Source organism: Xiphophorus hellerii, chromosome 10, assembly GCF_003331165.1.
Source record: "Xiphophorus hellerii strain 12219 chromosome 10, Xiphophorus_hellerii-4.1, whole genome shotgun sequence".
NCBI classification, from domain to species: domain Eukaryota; kingdom Metazoa; phylum Chordata; class Actinopteri; order Cyprinodontiformes; family Poeciliidae; genus Xiphophorus; species Xiphophorus hellerii.
Window position 1 is genome coordinate 4,281,680 of NC_045681.1, and position 19,900 is coordinate 4,301,579.

The window sequence follows — 19,900 nt, forward strand, 5'->3', positions numbered from 1 at the left end:
AATGAAAGTAGAGGTTTAAGACTTGCTACACGAAATAAGTCATTTTTATTTGGTATTAACATTAAAGTCAATTTAATGTTTAATGATATCTGTGTGTTTTCATAGCTGGAATCTCAACTCAGCGTCAAGGTGAGCAGAAAATTTAGACCCATCTTTCAATAACTTATTCTAATTTTATAATTATTATTAATAGATAATGGTAAATAATTATACCTGCATATTACAATGGAAAAATGTAATTCATACCAATGAATGTAGTGGTTTAAACCCTCCTACACAAAAAAAGGTCTTTTATTATAGACATTAAATAATTTAATGATCGATGATGTTTCTGTGTTTAATAGCTGGAGTGACATCTCAAAGTCAAGGTGAGCTGATGGTTTATATCTACCTTCTTTCTGCAAAATATAATTATTATTCATTTTTCATTATTATTATGGCATAATAATCACAACTGAATACTATATTTGAAAATGTTAGCCATTCCAGCAGTGGTTTAAATCTTCTTAACAGAAAACAGGTCATATTTAATTGACACGAATTATCATAAATTAATGTTAAATGATGTTTCTGTGTTTTATAGCTGGAGTGTCAACTCAAAGTCAAGGTGAGATGAAGGTTTAGACATATCATCTTTTTCAAGAAATTATTATATTTTCATTATTATTATTGCACATATAATGGTAAATAATCATAACTTTAAAATTCTATTCATAACATGTCAGTTATTCCAATGAAAGCAGTGGTTTAAACCTTGCTACACAAAAAAAGTCATTTTTAATTGATATTAACATTAACTTAATTTAATGTTCAATGATATATCTGTGTTTTCATAGCTGGAATCTCAACTCAGCGTCAAGGTGAGCAGAAAATTTAGACCTATTTGCTTACTGTCTGCTATTTTTATCATTATTTTTCATTCTTATTATTAAATAAATAACAGTAAATAATTATTACTGTATACTACAATGGAAAAATGTAACTCATCCCAATGAATGTAGTGGTTTAAACCTTCCTACACAAGAAACAAGTCTGTTATTATTTACATTGGTTAATTTAATGTTCAATGATATCTGTGTGTTTTATAGCTGGAGTGTCAACTCAAAGTCAAGGTGAGATGAACGTTTAGACATATCATCTTTTTCAAAAATTTATTATATTTTCATTATTATTATTACATATGTAATGGTAGATAAACATAACTTCATATTTTATTTGAAAAATGTTTGCCATTCCAATGAAAGTAGAGGCTTAAGCCTTGCTACAAGAAATAAGTCATTTTTATTTGGTATTAACATTAAAGTCAATTTAATGTTTAATGATATCTGTGTGTTTTCATAGCTGGAATCTCAACTCAGCGTCAAGGTGAGCAGAAAATTTAGATCCATCTTTCAATAACTTATTCTATTTTTATAATTATTATTAATAGAAAATGGTAAATTTTTTTTGCTGCATATTACAATGGAAAAATGTAACTCATACCAATGAATGTAGTGGTTTAAACCTTCCTACACAAAAAAAGTACTAATTATTACTAGTACTAGTAATAATTACTAGTACTAGTTAAATCATTAACTAATTTAATGATCGATGATGTCTCTGTGTTTTATAGCTGGAGTGACATCTCAAGGTCAAGGTGAGTTGATGGTTTATATCTACTCTCTTTCTGCAAAATATAATTATTATTCATTTTTCATTATTATTATGGCAGAATAATCACATCTGAATACCATATTTGAAAATGTTAGCCATTCCAGCAGTGGTTTAAATCTTCTTAACAGAAAACAGGTCATATTTAATTGACACGAATTATCATAAATTAATATTTAATGATGTTTCTGTGTTTTATAGCCGGAGTGTCAACTCAAAGTCAAGGTGAGATGAAGGTTTAGACATATCTTTTTCAAAAATTTATTATATTTTCATTATTATTATTACATATGTAATGGTAGATAATCATAACTTCAAATCTTATTTGAAAAATGTTAGCCATTCCAATGAAAGTAGAGGCTTAAGCCTTGCTACAAGAAATAAGTCATTTTTATTTGGTATTAACATTAAAGTCAATTTAATGTTTAATGATATCTGTGTGTTTTCATAGCTGGAATCTCAACTCAGCGTCAAGGTGAGCAGAAAATTTAGACCCATCTTTCAATAACTTATTCTAATTTTATAATTATTATTAATAGATAATGGTAAATAATTATACCTGCATATTACAATGGAAAAATGTAATTCATACCAATGAATGTAGTGGTTTAAACCCTCCTACACAAAAAAAGGTCTTTTATTATTGACATTAAATAATTTAATGATCGATGATGTCTCTGTGTTTTATAGCTGGAGTGACATCTCAAAGTCAAGGTGAGCTGAAGGTTTAGACATATCATCTTTTTCAAGAAATTATTATATTTTCATTATTATTATTGCACATATAATGGTAAATAATCATAACTTTAAAATTCTATTCATATCATGTCAGTTATTCCAATGAAAGCAGTGGTTTAAACCTTGCTACACAAAAAAAGTCATTTTTAATTGATATTAACATTAACTTAATTTAATGTTCAATGATATATCTGTGTTTTCATAGCTGGAATCTCAACTCAGCGTCAAGGTGAGCAGAAAATTTAGACCTATTTGCTTACTGTCTGCTATTTTTATCATTATTTTTCATTCTTATTATTAAATAAATAACAGTAAATAATTATTACTGTATACTACAATGGAAAAATGTAACTCATCCCAATGAATGTAGTGGTTTAAACCTTCCTACACAAGAAACAAGTCTGTTATTATTTACATTGGTTAATTTAATGTTCAATGATATCTGTGTGTTTTATAGCTGGAGTGTCAACTCAAAGTCAAGGTGAGATGAAGGTTTAGACATATCATCTTTTTCAAAAATTTATTATATTTTCATTATTATTATTACATATGTAATGGTAGATAATCATAACTTCAAATCTTATTTGAAAAATGTTTGCCATTCCAATGAAAGTAGAGGCTTAAGCCTTGCTACAAGAAATAAGTCATTTTTATTCGGTATTAACATTAAAGTCAATTTAATGTTTAATGATATCTGTGTGTTTTCATAGCTGGAATCTCAACTCAGCGTCAAGGTGAGCAGAAAATTTAGACCCATCTTTCAATAACTTATTCTATTTTTATAATTATTATTAATAGATAATGGTAAATATTTATTACTGCATATTACAATGGAAAAATGTAATTCATCCCAATGAATGTAGTGGTTTAAACTTTCCTACACAAAAAATGTACTAATTATTACTAGTACTAGTAATAATTACTAGTAATAATTACCAGTACTAGTTAAATCATTAACTAATTTAATGATCGATGATGTCTCTGTGTTTTATAGCTGGAGTGACATCTCAAGGTCAAGGTGAGTTGATGGTTTATATCTACCTTCTTTCTGCAAATTATAATTATTATTCATTTTTCATAATTATTATGGCAGAATAATCACAACTGAATACCATATTTGAAAATGTTAGCCATTCCAGCAGTGGTTTAAATCTTCTTAACAGAAAACAGGTCATATTTAATTGACACGAATTATCATAAATTAATGTTTAATGATGTTTCTGTGTGTTTTATAGCTGGAGTGTCAACTCAAAGTCAAGGTGAGATGAAGGTTTAGACATATCATCTTTTTCAAGAAATTATTATATTTTCATTATTATTATTGCACATATAATGGTAAATAATCATAACTTTAAAATTCTATTCATAACATGTCAGTTATTCCAATGAAAGCAGTGGTTTAAACCTTGCTACACAAAATAAGTCATTTTTAATTGATATTAACATTAACTTAATTTAATGTTCAATGATATATCTGTGTTTTCATAGCTGGAATCTCAACTCAGCGTCAAGGTGAGCAGAAAATTTAGACCTATTTGCTTACTGTCTGCTATTTTTATCATTATTTTTCATTCTCATTATTAAATAAATAACAGTAAATAATTATTACTGTATACTACAATGGAAAAATGTAACTCATTCCAATGAATGTAGTGGTTTAAACCTTCCTACACAAGAAACAAGTCTGTTATTATTTACATTGGTTAATTTAATGTTTAATGATATCTGTGTGTTTTCATAGCTGGAGTGTCAACTCAAAGTCAAGGTGAGCAGAAAATTTAGACCCATCTTTCAATAACTTATTCTATTTTTATAATTATTATTAATAGATAATGGTAAATATTTATTACTGCATATTACAATGGAAAAATGTAATTCATCCCAATGAATGTAGTGGTTTAAACTTTCCTACACAAAAAATGTACTAATTATTACTAGTACTAGTAATAATCACTAGTACTAGTAAAATCATTAACTAATTTAATGATCGATGATGTCTCTGTGTTTTATAGCTGGAGTGACATCTCAAGGTCAAGGTGAGTTGATGGTTTATATCTACCCTCTTTCTGCAAAATATAATTATTATTCATTTTTCATTATTATTATGGCAGAATAATCACAACTGAATACCATATTTGAAAATGTTAGCCATTCCAGCAGTGGTTTAAATCTTCTTAACAGAAAACAGGTCATATTTAATTGACACGAATTATCATAAATTAATGTTTAATGATGTTTCTGTGTTTTATAGCTGGAGTGTCAACTCAAAGTCAAGGTGAGATGAAGGTTTAGACATATCATCTTTTTCAAGAAATTATTATATTTTCATTATTATTATTACATATGTAATGGTAGATAATCATAACTTCAAATCTTATTTGAAAAATGTTTGCCATTCCAATGAAAGTAGAGGTTTAAGCCTTGCTACAAGAAATAAGTCATTTTTATTTGGTATTAACATTAAAGTCAATTTAATGTTTAATGATATCTGTGTGTTTTCATAGCTGGAATCTCAACTCAGCGTCAAGGTGAGCAGAAAATTTAGACCCATCTTTCAATAACTTATTCTAATTTTATAATTATTATTAATAGATAATGGTAAATATTTATTACTGCATATTACAATGGAAAAATGTAATTCATCCCAATGAATGTAGTGGTTTAAACTTTCCTACACAAAAAATGTACTAATTATTACTAGTACTAGTAATAATTACTAGTAATAATTACTAGTACTAGTTAAATCATTAACTAATTTAATGATCAATGATGTCTCTGTGTTTTATAGCTGGAGTGACATCTCAAAGTCAAGGTGAGCTGATGGTTTATATCTACCCTCTTTCTGCAAAATATAATTATTATTCATTTTTCATTATTATTATGGCATAATAATCACAACTGAATACTATATTTGAAAATGTTAGCCATTCCAGTAGTGGTTTAAATCTTCTTAACAGAAAACAGGTCATATTTAATTGACACGAATTATCATAAATTAATGTTTAATGATGTTTCTGTGTTTTATAGCCGGAGTGTCAACTCAAAGTCAAGGTGAGATGAAGGTTTAGACATATCATCTTTTTCAAGAAATTATTATATTTTCATTATTATTATTGCACATATAATGGTAAATAATCATAACTTTAAAATTCTATTCATATCATGTCAGTTATTCCAATGAAAGCAGTGGTTTAAACCTTGCTACACAAAAAAAGTCATTTTTAATTGATATTAACATTAACTTAATTTAATGTTCAATGATATATCTGTGTTTTCATAGCTGGAATCTCAACTCAGCGTCAAGGTGAGCAGAAAATTTAGACCTATTTGCTTACTGTCTGCTATTTTTATCATTATTTTTCATTCTTATTATTAAATAAATAACAGTAAATAATTATTACTGTATACTACAATGGAAAAATGTAACTCATCCCAATGAATGTAGTGGTTTAAACCTTCCTACACAAGAAACAAGTCTGTTATTATTTACATTGGTTAATTTAATGTTCAATGATATCTGTGTGTTTTATAGCTGGAGTGTCAACTCAAAGTCAAGGTGAGCTGAAGGTTTAGACATATCATCTTTTTCAAAAATTTATTATATTTTCATTATTATTATTACATATGTAATGGTAGATAATCATAACTTCATATTTTATTTGAAAAATGTTTGCCATTCCAATGAAGGTAGAGGCTTAAGCTTAGCTACAAGAAATAAGTCATTTTTATTTGGTATTAACATAAAAGTCAATTTAATGTTTAATGATATCTGTGTGTTTTCATAGCTGGAATCTCAACTCAGCGTCAAGGTGAGCAGAAAATTTAGACCCATCTTTCAATAACTTATTCTATTTTTATAATTATTATTAATAGATAATGGTAAATAATTATTACTGCATATTACAATGGAAAAATGTAATTCATCCCAATGAATGTAGTGGTTTAAACCTTCCTACACAAAAAAAGGTCTTTTATTATTGACATTAAATAATTTAATGATCGATGATGTCTCTGTGTTTTATAGCTGGAGTGACATCTCAAAGTCAAGGTGAGCTGATGGTTTATATCTACCCTCTTTCTCCAAATATAATTATTATTCATTTTTCATTATTATTATGGCATAATAATCACAACTGAATACTATATTTGAAAATGTTAGCCATTCCAGTAGTGGTTTAAATTTTCTTAACAGAAAACAGGTCATATTTAATTGACACGAATTATCATAAATTAATGTTTAATGATGTTTCTGTGTGTTTTTATAGCTGGAGTGTCAACTCAAAGTCAAGGTGAGATTAAGGTTTAGACATATCATCTTTTTCAAGAAATTATTATATTTTCATTATTATTATTGCACATATAATGGTAAATAATCATAACTTTAAAATTCTATTCATAACATGTCAGTTATTCCAATGAAAGCAGTGGTTTAAACCTTGCTACACAAAAAAAGTCATTTTTAATTGATATTAACATTAACTTAATTTAATGTTCAATGATATATCTGTGTTTTCATAGCTGGAATCTCAACTCAGCGTCAAGGTGAGCAGAAAATTTAGACCTATTTGCTTACTGTCTGCTAATTTTATCATTATTTTTCATTCTTATTATTAAATAAATAACAGTAAATAATTATTACTGTATACTACAATGGAAAAATGTAACTCATCCCAATGAATGTAGTGGTTTAAACCTTCCTACACAAAAAATGTACTAATTATTACTAGTACTAGTAATAATCACTAGTACTAGTAAAATCATTAACTAATTTAATGATCGATGATGTCTCTGTGTTTTATAGCTGGAGTGACATCTCAAGGTCAAGGTGAGTTGATGGTTTATATCTACCCTCTTTCTGCAAAATATAATTATTATTCATTTTTCATTATTATTATGGCAGAATAATCACAACTGAATACCATATTTGAAAATGTTAGCCATTCCAGCAGTGGTTTAAATCTTCTTAACAGAAAACAGGTCATATTTAATTGACACGAATTATCATAAATTAATGTTTAATGATGTTTCTGTGTTTTATAGCTGGAGTGTCAACTCAAAGTCAAGGTGAGATGAAGGTTTAGACATATCATCTTTTTCAAGAAATTATTATATTTTCATTATTATTATTGCACATATAATGGTAAATAATCATAACTTTAAAATTCTATTCATAACATGTCAGTTATTCCAATGAAAGCAGTGGTTTAAACCTTGCTACACAAAAAAAGTCATTTTTAATTGATATTAACATTAACTTAATTTAATGTTCAATGATATATCTGTGTTTTCATAGCTGGAATCTCAACTCAGCGTCAAGGTGAGCAGAAAATTTAGACCTATTTGCTTACTGTCTGCTATTTTTATCATTATTTTTCATTCTTATTATTAAATAAATAACAGTAAATAATTATTACTGTATACTACAATGGAAAAATGTAACTCATCCCAATGAATGTAGTGGTTTAAACCTTCCTACACAAGAAACAAGTCTGTTATTATTTACATTGGTTAATTTAATGTTCAATGATATCTGTGTGTTTTATAGCTGGAGTGTCAACTCAAAGTCAAGGTGAGATGAAGGCTTAGACATATCATCTTTTTCAAAAATTTATTATATTTTCATTATTATTATTACATATGTAATGGTAGATAAACATAACGTCATATTTTATTTGAAAAATGTTTGCCATTCCAATGAAAGTAGAGGCTTAAGCCTTGCTACAAGAAATAAGTCATTTTTATTCGGTATTAACATTAAAGTCAATTTAATGTTTAATGATATCTGTGTGTTTTCATAGCTGGAATCTCAACTCAGCGTCAAGGTGAGCAGAAAATTTAGACCCATCTTTCAATAACTTATTCTATTTTTATAATTATTATTAATAGAAAATGGTAAATATTTTTTTGCTGCATATTACAATGGAAAAATGTAACTCATACCAATGAATGTAGTGGTTTAAACCTTCCTACACAAAAAAAGTACTAATTATTACTAGTACTAGTAATAATTACTAGTACTAGTTAAATCATTAACTAATTTAATGATCGATGATGTCTCTGTGTTTTATAGCTGGAGTGACATCTCAAGGTCAAGGTGAGTTGATGGTTTATATCTACCTTCTTTCTGCAAATTATAATTATTATTCATTTTTCATAATTATTATGGCAGAATAATCACAACTGAATACCATATTTGAAAATGTTAGCCATTCCAGCAGTGGTTTAAATCTTCTTAACAGAAAACAGGTCATATTTAATTGACACGAATTATCATAAATTAATGTTTAATGATGTTTCTGTGTTTTATAGCTGGAGTGTCAACTCAAAGTCAAGGTGAGATTAAGGTTTAGACATATCATCTTTTTCAAGAAATTATTATATTTTCATTATTATTATTGCACATATAATGGTAAATAATCATAACTTTAAAATTCTATTCATAACATGTCAGTTATTCCAATGAAAGCAGTGGTTTAAACCTTGCTACACAAAATAAGTCATTTTTAATTGATATTAACATTAACTTAATTTAATGTTCAATGATATATCTGTGTTTTCATAGCTGGAATCTCAACTCAGCGTCAAGGTGAGCAGAAAATTTAGACCTATTTGCTTACTGTCTGCTATTTTTATCATTATTTTTCATTCTTATTATTAAATAAATAACAGTAAATAATTATTACTGTATACTACAATGGAAAAATGTAACTCATCCCAATGAATGTAGTGGTTTAAACCTTCCTACACAAAAAATGTACTAATTATTACTAGTACTAGTAATAATCACTAGTACTAGTAAAATCATTAACTAATTTAATGATCGATGATGTCTCTGTGTTTTATAGCTGGAGTGACATCTCAAGGTCAAGGTGAGTTGATGGTTTATATCTACCCTCTTTCTGCAAAATATAATTATTATTCATTTTTCATTATTATTATGGCAGAATAATCACAACTGAATACCATATTTGAAAATGTTAGCCATTCCAGCAGTGGTTTAAATCTTCTTAACAGAAAACAGGTCATATTTAATTGACACGAATTATCATGAATTAATGTTAAATGATGTTTCTGTGTGTTTTTATAGCTGGAGTGTCAACTCAAAGTCAAGGTGAGATGAAGGTTTAGACATATCTTTTTCAAGAAATTATTATATTTTCATCATTATTATTGCACATATAATGGTAAATAATCATAACTTTAAAATTCTATTCATAACATGTCAGTTATTCCAATGAAAGCAGTGGTTTAAACCTTGCTACACAAAAAAAGTCATTTTTAATTGATATTAACATTAACTTATTTTAATGTTCAATGATATATCTGTGTTTTCATAGCTGGAATCTCAACTCAGCGTCAAGGTGAGCAGAAAATTTAGACCTATTTGCTTACTGTCTGCTATTTTTATCATTATTTTTCATTCTTATTATTAAATAAATAACAGTAAATAATTATTACTGTATACTACAATGGAAAAATGTAACTCATCCCAATGAATGTAGTGGTTTAAACCTTCCTACACAAGAAACAAGTCTGTTATTATTTACATTGGTTAATTTAATGTTCAATGATATCTGTGTGTTTTATAGCTGGAGTGTCAACTCAAAGTCAAGGTGAGATGAAGGCTTAGACATATCATCTTTTTCAAAAATTTATTATATTTTCATTATTATTATTACATATGTAATGGTAGATAAACATAACTTCATATTTTATTTGAAAAATGTTTGCCATTCCAATGAAAGTAGAGGCTTAAGCCTTGCTACAAGAAATAAGTCATTTTTATTCGGTATTAACATTAAAGTCAATTTAATGTTTAATGATATCTGTGTGTTTTTATAGCTGGAATCTCAACTCAGCGTCAAGGTGAGCAGAAAATTTAGACCCATCTTTCAATAACTTATTCTATTTTTATAATTATTATTAATAGAAAATGGTAAATATTTTTTTGCTGCATATTACAATGGAAAAATGTAACTCATACCAATGAATGTAGTGGTTTAAACTTTCCTACACAAAAAAAGGTCTTTTATTATTGACATTAACTAATTTAATGATCAATGATGTCTCTGTGTTTTATAGCTGGAGTGACATCTCAAAGTCAAGGTGAGTTGATGGTTTATATCTACCTTCTTTCTGCAAAATATAATTATTATTCATTTTTCATTATTATTATTATGGCATAATAATCACAACTGAATACTATATTTGAAAATGTTAGCCATTCCAGTAGTGGTTTAAATTTTCTTAACAGAAAACAGGTCATATTTAATTGACACGAATTATCATAAATTAATGTTTAATGATGTTTCTGTGTGTTTTTATAGCTGGAGTGTCAACTCAAAGTCAAGGTGAGATTAAGGTTTAGACATATCATCTTTTTCAAGAAATTATTATATTTTCATTATTATTATTGCACATATAATGGTAAATAATCATAACTTTAAAATTCTATTCATATCATGTCAGTTATTCCAATGAAAGCAGTGGTTTAAACCTTGCTACACAAAATAAGTCATTTTTAATTGATATTAACATTAACTTAATTTAATGTTCAATGATATATCTGTGTTTTCATAGCTGGAATCTCAACTCAGCGTCAAGGTGAGCAGAAAATTTAGACCTATTTGCTTACTGTCTGCTATTTTTATCATTATTTTTCATTCTTATTATTAAATAAATAACAGTAAATAATTATTACTGTATACTACAATGGAAAAATTTAACTCATCCCAATGAATGTAGTGGTTTAAACCTTCCTACACAAGAAACAAGTCTGTTATTATTTACATTGGTTAATTTAATGTTCAATGATATCTGTGTGTTTTATAGCTGGAGTGTCAACTCAAAGTCAAGGTGAGATGAAGGTTTAGACATATCATCTTTTTCAAAAATTTATTATATTTTCATTATTATTATTACATATGTAATGGTAGATAATCATAACTTCAAATCTTATTTGAAAAATGTTTGCCATTCCAATGAAAGTAGAGGTTTAAGCCTTGCTACAAGAAATAAGTCATTTTTATTTGGTATTAACATTAAAGTCAATTAATGTTTAATGATATCTGTGTGTTTTCATAGCTGGAATCTCAACTCAGCGTCAAGGTGAGCAGAAAATTTAGACCCATCTTTCAATAACTTATTCTACTTTTATAATTATTATTAATAGATAATGGTAAATATTTATTACTGCATATTACAATGGAAAAATGTAATTCATACCAATGAATGTAGTGGTTTAAACCTTCCTACACAAAAAATGTACTAATTATTACTAGTACTAGTAATAATTACTAGTAATAATTACTAGTACTAGTTAAATCATTAACTAATTTAATGATCGATGATGTCTCTGTGTTTTATAGCTGGAGTGACATCTCAAAGTCAAGGTGAGCTGATGGTTTATATCTACCTTCTTTCTGCAAAATATAATTATTAGGCCTGTCGCGATAAACGATAAATCGATTAATCGTACGATAAATTAAAACTATCGACGTCATTTCAATTATCGGCATTATCGTCTCTTCCGCCCTTTTTCTCTTTCTGTTGATGACACCGAATAAAAAAAGGCTCAACTCCGGTGCTCTCCACTGACTCCCCCTTCCTCATTTCCTTAGTGTAAAGCCCAGCGCACACTGCACGATCTTAGAGCTGTCGGCCGATTGTCGGCCCATTTTCAAAACCTGACAGACCCACACATTAGCCGACAGAAATCCTAGGTATAACGGTTCGATCGGATTCGGTCCTGCCGTGTGGTGTCCAACAGTGGGCACAAAATAATGGCTACAAGTCCAGTGAACTAATTTTAAAACCGGGCATTAATCAATCCTTTACTACAATCTACCTGCAATGCATGTGGCTAGTGTCAGCGTAAAGTCCTGACCGAATGAAAATCATTATAACCTATTTACGTCACGTTAACGAAGAACAGCTGAAAAGTTACCGGGTTTATCAACTGCGGTAGCAATTTCGCTCCAACTCCTCCCCTTGTCATTTCTATATTCTTTGCATGTTGAATAAACATTAATGTTGTTTCCACATATCTCCAATGTCCGCTGGACTTCGGGTTGCGCCGTGTCAGCTGTTTGGGATTCCCCGACGTAATTTCCCCTCAGAGAACACGGAGGAGAATCCGCGCTTTCTGATTGGCTGCCTGTCACATTCAACAGGCTGCGTTAAGCTCCCAGTGGGGAAAATCCCTGATTTAGATCGGAGCGGCAACGACGATCTACCGTAACACACCACACAATCTTAGAAAGACCAACTTTCTAAGATTGTTGTAAGGGGAAAAATAGGAGCAAAAAATCATGTAGTGTGAATTATTGCATCAGGTAGTCGATGTGCCCGTCTTCTCTATTTAAATCTAATTATTACTGAAGGGCAACATAGTATACAGACTTCATAATCTGCACTCTTTTGGTTGAATGCAGTATTTATTTCCACTTTGGCTTTATGTTGTTTAGTTTTTATCAAGTACATTTTTTGTTAATGGAGACTGAGAATCCATTTTGTTTTTGGTTGTTTTGTTTATTTTGTTTATCAGTTCCAGTGTTAAGTGTTCTTTTGAAAATAAAGTGTATCTATCTTTGGCAGGAAATCACATGCATTATTACGTCATTTCCATTAAATCAGTGTAAAAAGATCTTCAGACAATATTATCGTTTATCGCAATAATTTTTTGAGACAATTAATCGCTCAGCAAAATTTGCTATCATGACAGGCCTAATAATTATTATTCATTTTTCATTATTATTATGGCATAATAATCACAACTGAATACTATATTTGAAAATGTTAGCCATTCCAGCAGTGGTTTAAATCTTCTTAACAGAAAACAGGTCATATTTAATTGACACGAATTATCATAAATTAATGTTAAATGATGTTTCTGTGTGTTTTTATAGCTGGAGTGTCAACTCAAAGTCAAGGTGAGATGAAGGTTTAGACATATCTTTTTCAAGAAATTATTATATTTTCATTATTATTATTACATATGTAATGGTAGATAATCATAACTTCAAATCTTATTTGAAAAATGTCAGTCATTCCAATGAAAGTAGAGGTTTAAGACTTGCTACACGAAATAAGTCATTTTTATTTGGTATTAACATTAAAGTCAATTTAATGTTTAATGATATCTGTGTGTTTTCATAGCTGGAATCTCAACTCAGCGTCAAGGTGAGCAGAAAATTTAGACCCATCTTTCAATAACTTATTCTAATTTTATAATTATTATTAATAGATAATGGTAAATAATTATACCTGCATATTACAATGGAAAAATGTAATTCATACCAATGAATGTAGTGGTTTAAACCCTCCTACACAAAAAAAGGTCTTTTATTATAGACATTAAATAATTTAATGATCAATGATGTTTCTGTGTTTTATAGCTGGAGTGACATCTCAAAGTCAAGGTGAGCTGATGGTTTATATCTACCTTCTTTCTGCAAAATATAATTATTATTCATTTTTCATTATTATTATGGCAGAATAATCACAACTGAATACTATATTTGAAAATGTTAGCCATTCCAGCAGTGGTTTAAATCTTCTTAACAGAAAACAGGTCATATTTAATTGACACGAATTATCATAAATTAATGTTTAATGATGTTTCTGTGTGTTTTTATAGCTGGAGTGTCAACTCAAAGTCAAGGTGAGATGAAGGTTTAGACATATCATCTTTTTCAAGAAATTATTATATTTTCATTATTATTATTGCACATATAATGGTAAATAATCATAACTTTAAAATTCTATTCATAACATGTCAGTTATTCCAATGAAAGCAGTGGTTTAAACCTTGCTACACAAAAAAAGTCATTTTTAATTGATATTAACATTAACTTCATTTAATGTTCAATGATATATCTGTGTTTTCATAGCTGGAATCTCAACTCAGCGTCAAGGTGAGCAGAAAATTTAGACCTATTTGCTTACTGTCTGCTATTTTTATCATTATTTTTCATTCTTATTATTAAATAAATAACAGTAAATAATTATTACTGTATACTACAATGGAAAAATTTAACTCATCCCAATGAATGTAGTGGTTTAAACCTTCCTACACAAGAAACAAGTCTGTTATTATTTACATTGGTTAATTTAATGTTCAATGATATCTGTGTGTTTTATAGCTGGAGTGTCAACTCAAAGTCAAGGTGAGATGAAGGCTTAGACATATCATCTTTTTCAAAAATTTATTATATTTTCATTATTATTATTACATATGTAATGGTAGATAAACATAACTTCATATTTTATTTGAAAAATGTTTGCCATTCCAATGAAAGTAGAGGCTTAAGCCTTGCTACAAGAAATAAGTCATTTTTATTCGGTATTAACATTAAAGTCAATTTAATGTTTAATGATATCTGTGTGTTTTCATAGCTGGAATCTCAACTCAGCGTCAAGGTGAGCAGAAAATTTAGACCCATCTTTCAATAACTTATTCTATTTTTATAATTATTATTAATAGAAAATGGTAAATATTTTTTTGCTGCATATTACAATGGAAAAATGTAACTCATACCAATGAATGTAGTGGTTTAAACCTTCCTACACAAAAAAAGTACTAATTATTACTAGTACTAGTAATAATTACTAGTACTAGTTAAATCATTAACTAATTTAATGATCGATGATGTCTCTGTGTTTTATAGCTGGAGTGACATCTCAAAGTCAAGGTGAGCTGATGGTTTATATCTACCTTCTTTCTGCAAAATATAGTTATTATTCATTTTTCATTATTATTATGGCATAATAATCACAACTGAATACTATATTTGAAAATGTTAGCCATTCCAGCAGTGGTTTAAATCTTCTTAACAGAAAACAGGTCATATTTAATTGACACGAATTATCATAAATTAATGTTAAATGATGTTTCTGTGTGTTTTTATAGCTGGAGTGTCAACTCAAAGTCAAGGTGAGATGAAGGTTTAGACATATCATCTTTTTCAAGAAATTATTATATTTTCATTATTATTATTGCACATATAATGGTAAATAATCATAACTTTAAAATTCTATTCATATCATGTCAGTTATTCCAATGAAAGCAGTGGTTTAAACCTTGCTACACAAAAAAAGTCATTTTTAATTGATATTAACATTAACTTAATTTAATGTTCAATGATATATCTGTGTTTTCATAGCTGGAATCTCAACTCAGCGTCAAGGTGAGCAGAAAATTTAGACCTATTTGCTTACTGTCTGCTATTTTTATCATTATTTTTCATTCTTATTATTAAATAAATAACAGTAAATAATTATTACTGTATACTACAATGGAAAAATGTAACTCATCCCAATGAATGTAGTGGTTTAAACCTTCCTACACAAGAAACAAGTCTGTTATTATTTACATTGGTTAATTTAATGTTCAATGATATCTGTGTGTTTTATAGCTGGAGTGTCAACTCAAAGTCAAGGTGAGATGAAGGTTTAGACATATCATCTTTTTCAAAAATTTATTATATTTTCATTATTATTATTACATATGTAATGGTAGATAAACATAACTTCATATTTTATTTGAAAAATGTTTGCCATTCCAATGAAAGTAGAGGCTTAAGCCTTGCTACAAGAAATAAGTCATTTTTATTCGGTATTAACATTAAAGTCAATTTAATGTTTAATGATATCTGTGTGTTTTCATAGCTGGAATCTCAACTCAGCGTCAAGGTGAGCAGAAAATTTAGACCCATCTTTCAATAACTTATTCTATTTTTATAATTATTATTAATAGATAATGGTAAATATTTATTACTGCATATTACAATGGAAAAATGTAACTCATACCAATGAATGTAGTGGTTTAAACTTTCCTACACAAAAAATGTACTAATTATTACTAGTACTAGTAATAATTACTAGTAATAATTACTAGTACTAGTTAAATCATTAACTAATTTAATGATCGATGATGTCTCTGTGTTTTATAGCTGGAGTGACATCTCAAAGTCAAGGTGAGCTGATGGTTTATATCTACCCTCTTTCTGCAAAATATAATTATTATTCATTTTTCATTATTATTATGGCATAATAATCACAACTGAATACTATATTTGAAAATGTTAGTATAAATGGTTGGGACTGCAGCTGGCGTAGTTTTTCTCTTGATGCCAGAATGTTGGGATTTTTAAGTGGTCCTACCAACATCAGTGACAAAATCACAATAATAATAATAGGTTTTGACACAGGAAACATAGGTACAAAAAATAAACCGAAAGTTATACCTGTGTAAGCTCTGTAAAGTGTGGAGTGCAGATATCTTTTCCCCATAGTTTTGGGCTTCCGCTCCACCACGTCGCTGACAGGTCCAGGATGTTTCCCCTTACAAGAAATACACAGAAAGATGTCAAACTAAAGAACAAATAAAGGGATGGGTGAGCAATTTGTTAGGACATATTGGGACTGATTTGCCACAGTTTAGATTTTTACCCAACTTGCAAATAAAACTAATTGATAGCAGTTGAGCCTGTATTTTTTTCACTGTCTACAAAAAAGATATTTTCCAAACAAATAATGAGAGAAATTATATTTGACACAAGTAATATTGAGATTACAACACAGTTTATATGGCACTTATAAAATACAAGTTGGAAAGGAACCTAAATGGCTGAGTGACACAATCAAAGGAGGAATAAATTGTGTACATAACTATAGTACTGTTATTTTAAGATCATACGTATGACAGTATATGTAATTTAGTGTATGTGGTATATTTAGTATATGGTAGAATATCACATACCATAGGACAAAGTGTTCCACTCTTTTTTTCTGACCTGTGTTCTTTGTAAATCACTTGTGCAGGAGCAACAGTTGGCAGCTGGAGTTGGGATTAGTGTGCAGTTTGGTAAAGAAGTGCAACTAGATGATTGCAAAAACCTTTACCAGCTGCACAGCTACATGAATAATCCAATAATTCAGCCTTTTCTTTTCCAACACCCAGTGATATCTAAAATAGACAAGTGTTTTAGCAACACATATATACATCAATGCATATAGCATGTTTAGCTTTAAACAAGTAATAGATTCTAGTTTGAAGGTAAGCTTCAACAACAGCAGAAAAAAAAAAACACAGACTATGTTGCAACAGAAACAGAAAACAAATAGTAACCTCTGAACAGGAAGATGTTAGAATAAGCTCTGAGTCCAGAAGTCATACGTGAAAGTTCTTCAGCTGTCAAATATGAACAGGAACTCGAACTAACGAACAAGAGCCAACCGGCTTTCTGACTGTTCCAAACCTGCAGCTTGTGCGGTTCCTCATTTTTCTTCATGGATCTGAAGCATCGAGCTCTGATAACTTCCTGTCCCTCGACAATATCTGACACTACAGGCTGCAGAAGTAAAGCATAATTTCAACATCAAGCGTCATCTAGTATCTCATAACTAAGTTCTAGCATGCTGTTTTCACAAACTGTACTGGCAAATACATTTCAGAATGTCAAAATATAATTGAAAAGTTTAAAATATGTCTATCTCCAATATTCCACGTAATTTAGCAAACTAATTTAGGCTTCATTACGATGTTTGTGTAGTTCATATCTTGTAGCTAGCTGTTAGCTCGCTAAGCTACGTCTTTTCTTACCTTGATAGCTGTGGATATATTCTTCGTGGAAGAACTTGTTTCCTTTCACACATTTGTTGGTGGGCGAATTTCCTCCGCATCAGCGAAAGAAAGTGCTGGCGAATTAAGTAAGGATGATGAAAAGGACCGGAGGAGGAGAGACATTTTTCAGAGTACTTGAACTACGGTCACCAAAACAGGAAGTGCCGCAGCCCTTTCAGATGCAGCTTCCGGTTGTCGTGAAAAAGGTCTATTCTCTTGTTTTAACGTTCAATGCTATGTACCTACTGCCATCTAGTGATAGGGAAATTACATGATTACGCCGCTAGTGACTAATAAAGCACAGACACTCAAAAATGGCATATTATTTGCAGATAATTAATTCGTTTTCAAAAAATTTTTTTTTTAAACCAATTAGGTGATATTGGATAATTTTCACGGCACACTAGTGTTGAAAAACACTGTTTGAACCTTCCTACACAAAAAAAATGGTCTTTTATTATTGACATTAACTAATTTAATGATCAATGATGTCTCTGTGTTTTATAGCTGGAGTGACATCTCAAAGTCAAGGTGAGCTGATGGTTTATATCTACCCTCTTTCTTCAAAATATAACTATTATTCGTTTTTCATTATTATTATGGCATAATAATCACAACTGCATACCATATTTGAAAATGTTAGCCATTCCAGTAGTGGAATGGCTCTTTTACACGGGTCTTTTTTTATTGACACGAATAATCATAAATTAATGTTCAATGATGTATCTGTGTTTTATAGCTGGAGTGTCAAATCAAAGTCAAGGTGAATTGAAGGTTTAGACATATCATCTTATGCAAGAAATTATTATATTTTCATTATTATTATTACACATATAGTGGTAAATAATCATAACTTTAAAATCCTATTTAAAACATGTCAGTTATTCCAATGAAAGCAGTGGTTTAAACCTTGCTACACAAGAAACAAGCTTTTTTATTACTGAAATGAGTCAATTTAATGTACAATGATATCTGTGTGTTTTTATAGCTGGAGTATCAACTCAGCGTCAAGGTGAGATGAAAATTTAGACCCATCTTTCAATAACTTATTCTATTTTTATAATTATTATTAATAGATAATGGTAAATATTTATTACTGTATATTACAATGGAAAAATGTAACTCATACCAATGAATGTAGTGGTTTAAACCTTCCTACACAAAAAAAGGTCTTTTATTATTGACATTAACTAATTTAATGATCGATGATGTTTCTGTGTTTTATAGCTGGAGTGACAAATCAAAGTCAAGGTGAGTTGATGGTTTAAACATATCTCCTCACTTCAAGATATTATTATTATTATTATTATTATTATTATTTTCATTATTCTTATGACACACACAATGATAAATAATCATGACTGCATATTACATTTTTAAAATGATAGCCATTTCAGTAGTGGTTTAAATCTTCATTACAGGTCATTTTATATTGACACAAATTATATTAATTTAATGTTAAATGATATCTGTGTGTTTTTATAGCTGGAGTGACAACTCAACATCAAGGTGATGCGAAAATGTGTACCTGTCCACTTACTTCCCGCTATTATTATTCTTATTATTATTTTTTCTTTCTTATTATTAGATAAGTAACAGTAAATAATCATAACTTCATGTTACATTGGGAACAAGTTAGTCATTCCAATATAAGGAATGGGTTGAACCTTGCTACACAAAAAACAAGTCAATTATTATCGATGTTAGTTAAATTAACGTTCATTAATATCTGTGTGTTTAATGGTGGAATGATTCTCTGTTTTTATAGCTGGAATGACAACTCAACAACAAGGTGAGTTGAAAATTAAGACTTATCCACTTTTTCCAAGATATTTTTTATTTTCAAAAATATTATTAATGAATAATGGTAAAAAATCAGAACTATAT

General features: G+C 28.9%; 1 protein-coding gene across 2 annotated transcripts in view; it reads left to right on the plus strand.

Annotated features, from left to right (window-relative positions):
* LOC116727172 (alpha-tectorin-like) overlaps positions 1-19,900 on the plus strand; it is a 125,909-nt gene that overhangs the window by 20,454 nt on the left and 85,555 nt on the right. For both annotated transcript variants that reach the window (XM_032574409.1, XM_032574411.1), the window contains exons 68-133: positions 106-129; positions 345-368; positions 584-607; positions 837-860; positions 1,089-1,112; positions 1,342-1,365; positions 1,613-1,636; positions 1,852-1,875; positions 2,102-2,125; positions 2,341-2,364; positions 2,594-2,617; positions 2,846-2,869; positions 3,099-3,122; positions 3,383-3,406; positions 3,624-3,647; positions 3,877-3,900; positions 4,130-4,153; positions 4,401-4,424; positions 4,640-4,663; positions 4,893-4,916; positions 5,177-5,200; positions 5,416-5,439; positions 5,669-5,692; positions 5,921-5,944; positions 6,174-6,197; positions 6,413-6,436; positions 6,654-6,677; positions 6,907-6,930; positions 7,190-7,213; positions 7,429-7,452; positions 7,682-7,705; positions 7,934-7,957; positions 8,187-8,210; positions 8,459-8,482; positions 8,698-8,721; positions 8,951-8,974; positions 9,234-9,257; positions 9,476-9,499; positions 9,726-9,749; positions 9,978-10,001; positions 10,231-10,254; positions 10,471-10,494; positions 10,716-10,739; positions 10,969-10,992; positions 11,221-11,244; positions 11,473-11,496; positions 11,757-11,780; positions 13,296-13,319; positions 13,546-13,569; positions 13,785-13,808; positions 14,027-14,050; positions 14,280-14,303; positions 14,532-14,555; positions 14,785-14,808; positions 15,057-15,080; positions 15,299-15,322; positions 15,552-15,575; positions 15,804-15,827; positions 16,057-16,080; positions 16,341-16,364; positions 18,521-18,544; positions 18,753-18,776; positions 19,002-19,025; positions 19,241-19,264; positions 19,499-19,522; positions 19,782-19,805. In XM_032574409.1, coding sequence (XP_032430300.1) covers positions 106-129; positions 345-368; positions 584-607; positions 837-860; positions 1,089-1,112; positions 1,342-1,365; positions 1,613-1,636; positions 1,852-1,875; positions 2,102-2,125; positions 2,341-2,364; positions 2,594-2,617; positions 2,846-2,869; positions 3,099-3,122; positions 3,383-3,406; positions 3,624-3,647; positions 3,877-3,900; positions 4,130-4,153; positions 4,401-4,424; positions 4,640-4,663; positions 4,893-4,916; positions 5,177-5,200; positions 5,416-5,439; positions 5,669-5,692; positions 5,921-5,944; positions 6,174-6,197; positions 6,413-6,436; positions 6,654-6,677; positions 6,907-6,930; positions 7,190-7,213; positions 7,429-7,452; positions 7,682-7,705; positions 7,934-7,957; positions 8,187-8,210; positions 8,459-8,482; positions 8,698-8,721; positions 8,951-8,974; positions 9,234-9,257; positions 9,476-9,499; positions 9,726-9,749; positions 9,978-10,001; positions 10,231-10,254; positions 10,471-10,494; positions 10,716-10,739; positions 10,969-10,992; positions 11,221-11,244; positions 11,473-11,496; positions 11,757-11,780; positions 13,296-13,319; positions 13,546-13,569; positions 13,785-13,808; positions 14,027-14,050; positions 14,280-14,303; positions 14,532-14,555; positions 14,785-14,808; positions 15,057-15,080; positions 15,299-15,322; positions 15,552-15,575; positions 15,804-15,827; positions 16,057-16,080; positions 16,341-16,364; positions 18,521-18,544; positions 18,753-18,776; positions 19,002-19,025; positions 19,241-19,264; positions 19,499-19,522; positions 19,782-19,805 — 1,584 coding nt within the window. The remainder of the gene's footprint in view (positions 1-105; positions 130-344; positions 369-583; positions 608-836; positions 861-1,088; positions 1,113-1,341; positions 1,366-1,612; positions 1,637-1,851; positions 1,876-2,101; positions 2,126-2,340; positions 2,365-2,593; positions 2,618-2,845; positions 2,870-3,098; positions 3,123-3,382; positions 3,407-3,623; positions 3,648-3,876; positions 3,901-4,129; positions 4,154-4,400; positions 4,425-4,639; positions 4,664-4,892; positions 4,917-5,176; positions 5,201-5,415; positions 5,440-5,668; positions 5,693-5,920; positions 5,945-6,173; positions 6,198-6,412; positions 6,437-6,653; positions 6,678-6,906; positions 6,931-7,189; positions 7,214-7,428; positions 7,453-7,681; positions 7,706-7,933; positions 7,958-8,186; positions 8,211-8,458; positions 8,483-8,697; positions 8,722-8,950; positions 8,975-9,233; positions 9,258-9,475; positions 9,500-9,725; positions 9,750-9,977; positions 10,002-10,230; positions 10,255-10,470; positions 10,495-10,715; positions 10,740-10,968; positions 10,993-11,220; positions 11,245-11,472; positions 11,497-11,756; positions 11,781-13,295; positions 13,320-13,545; positions 13,570-13,784; positions 13,809-14,026; positions 14,051-14,279; positions 14,304-14,531; positions 14,556-14,784; positions 14,809-15,056; positions 15,081-15,298; positions 15,323-15,551; positions 15,576-15,803; positions 15,828-16,056; positions 16,081-16,340; positions 16,365-18,520; positions 18,545-18,752; positions 18,777-19,001; positions 19,026-19,240; positions 19,265-19,498; positions 19,523-19,781; positions 19,806-19,900) is intronic.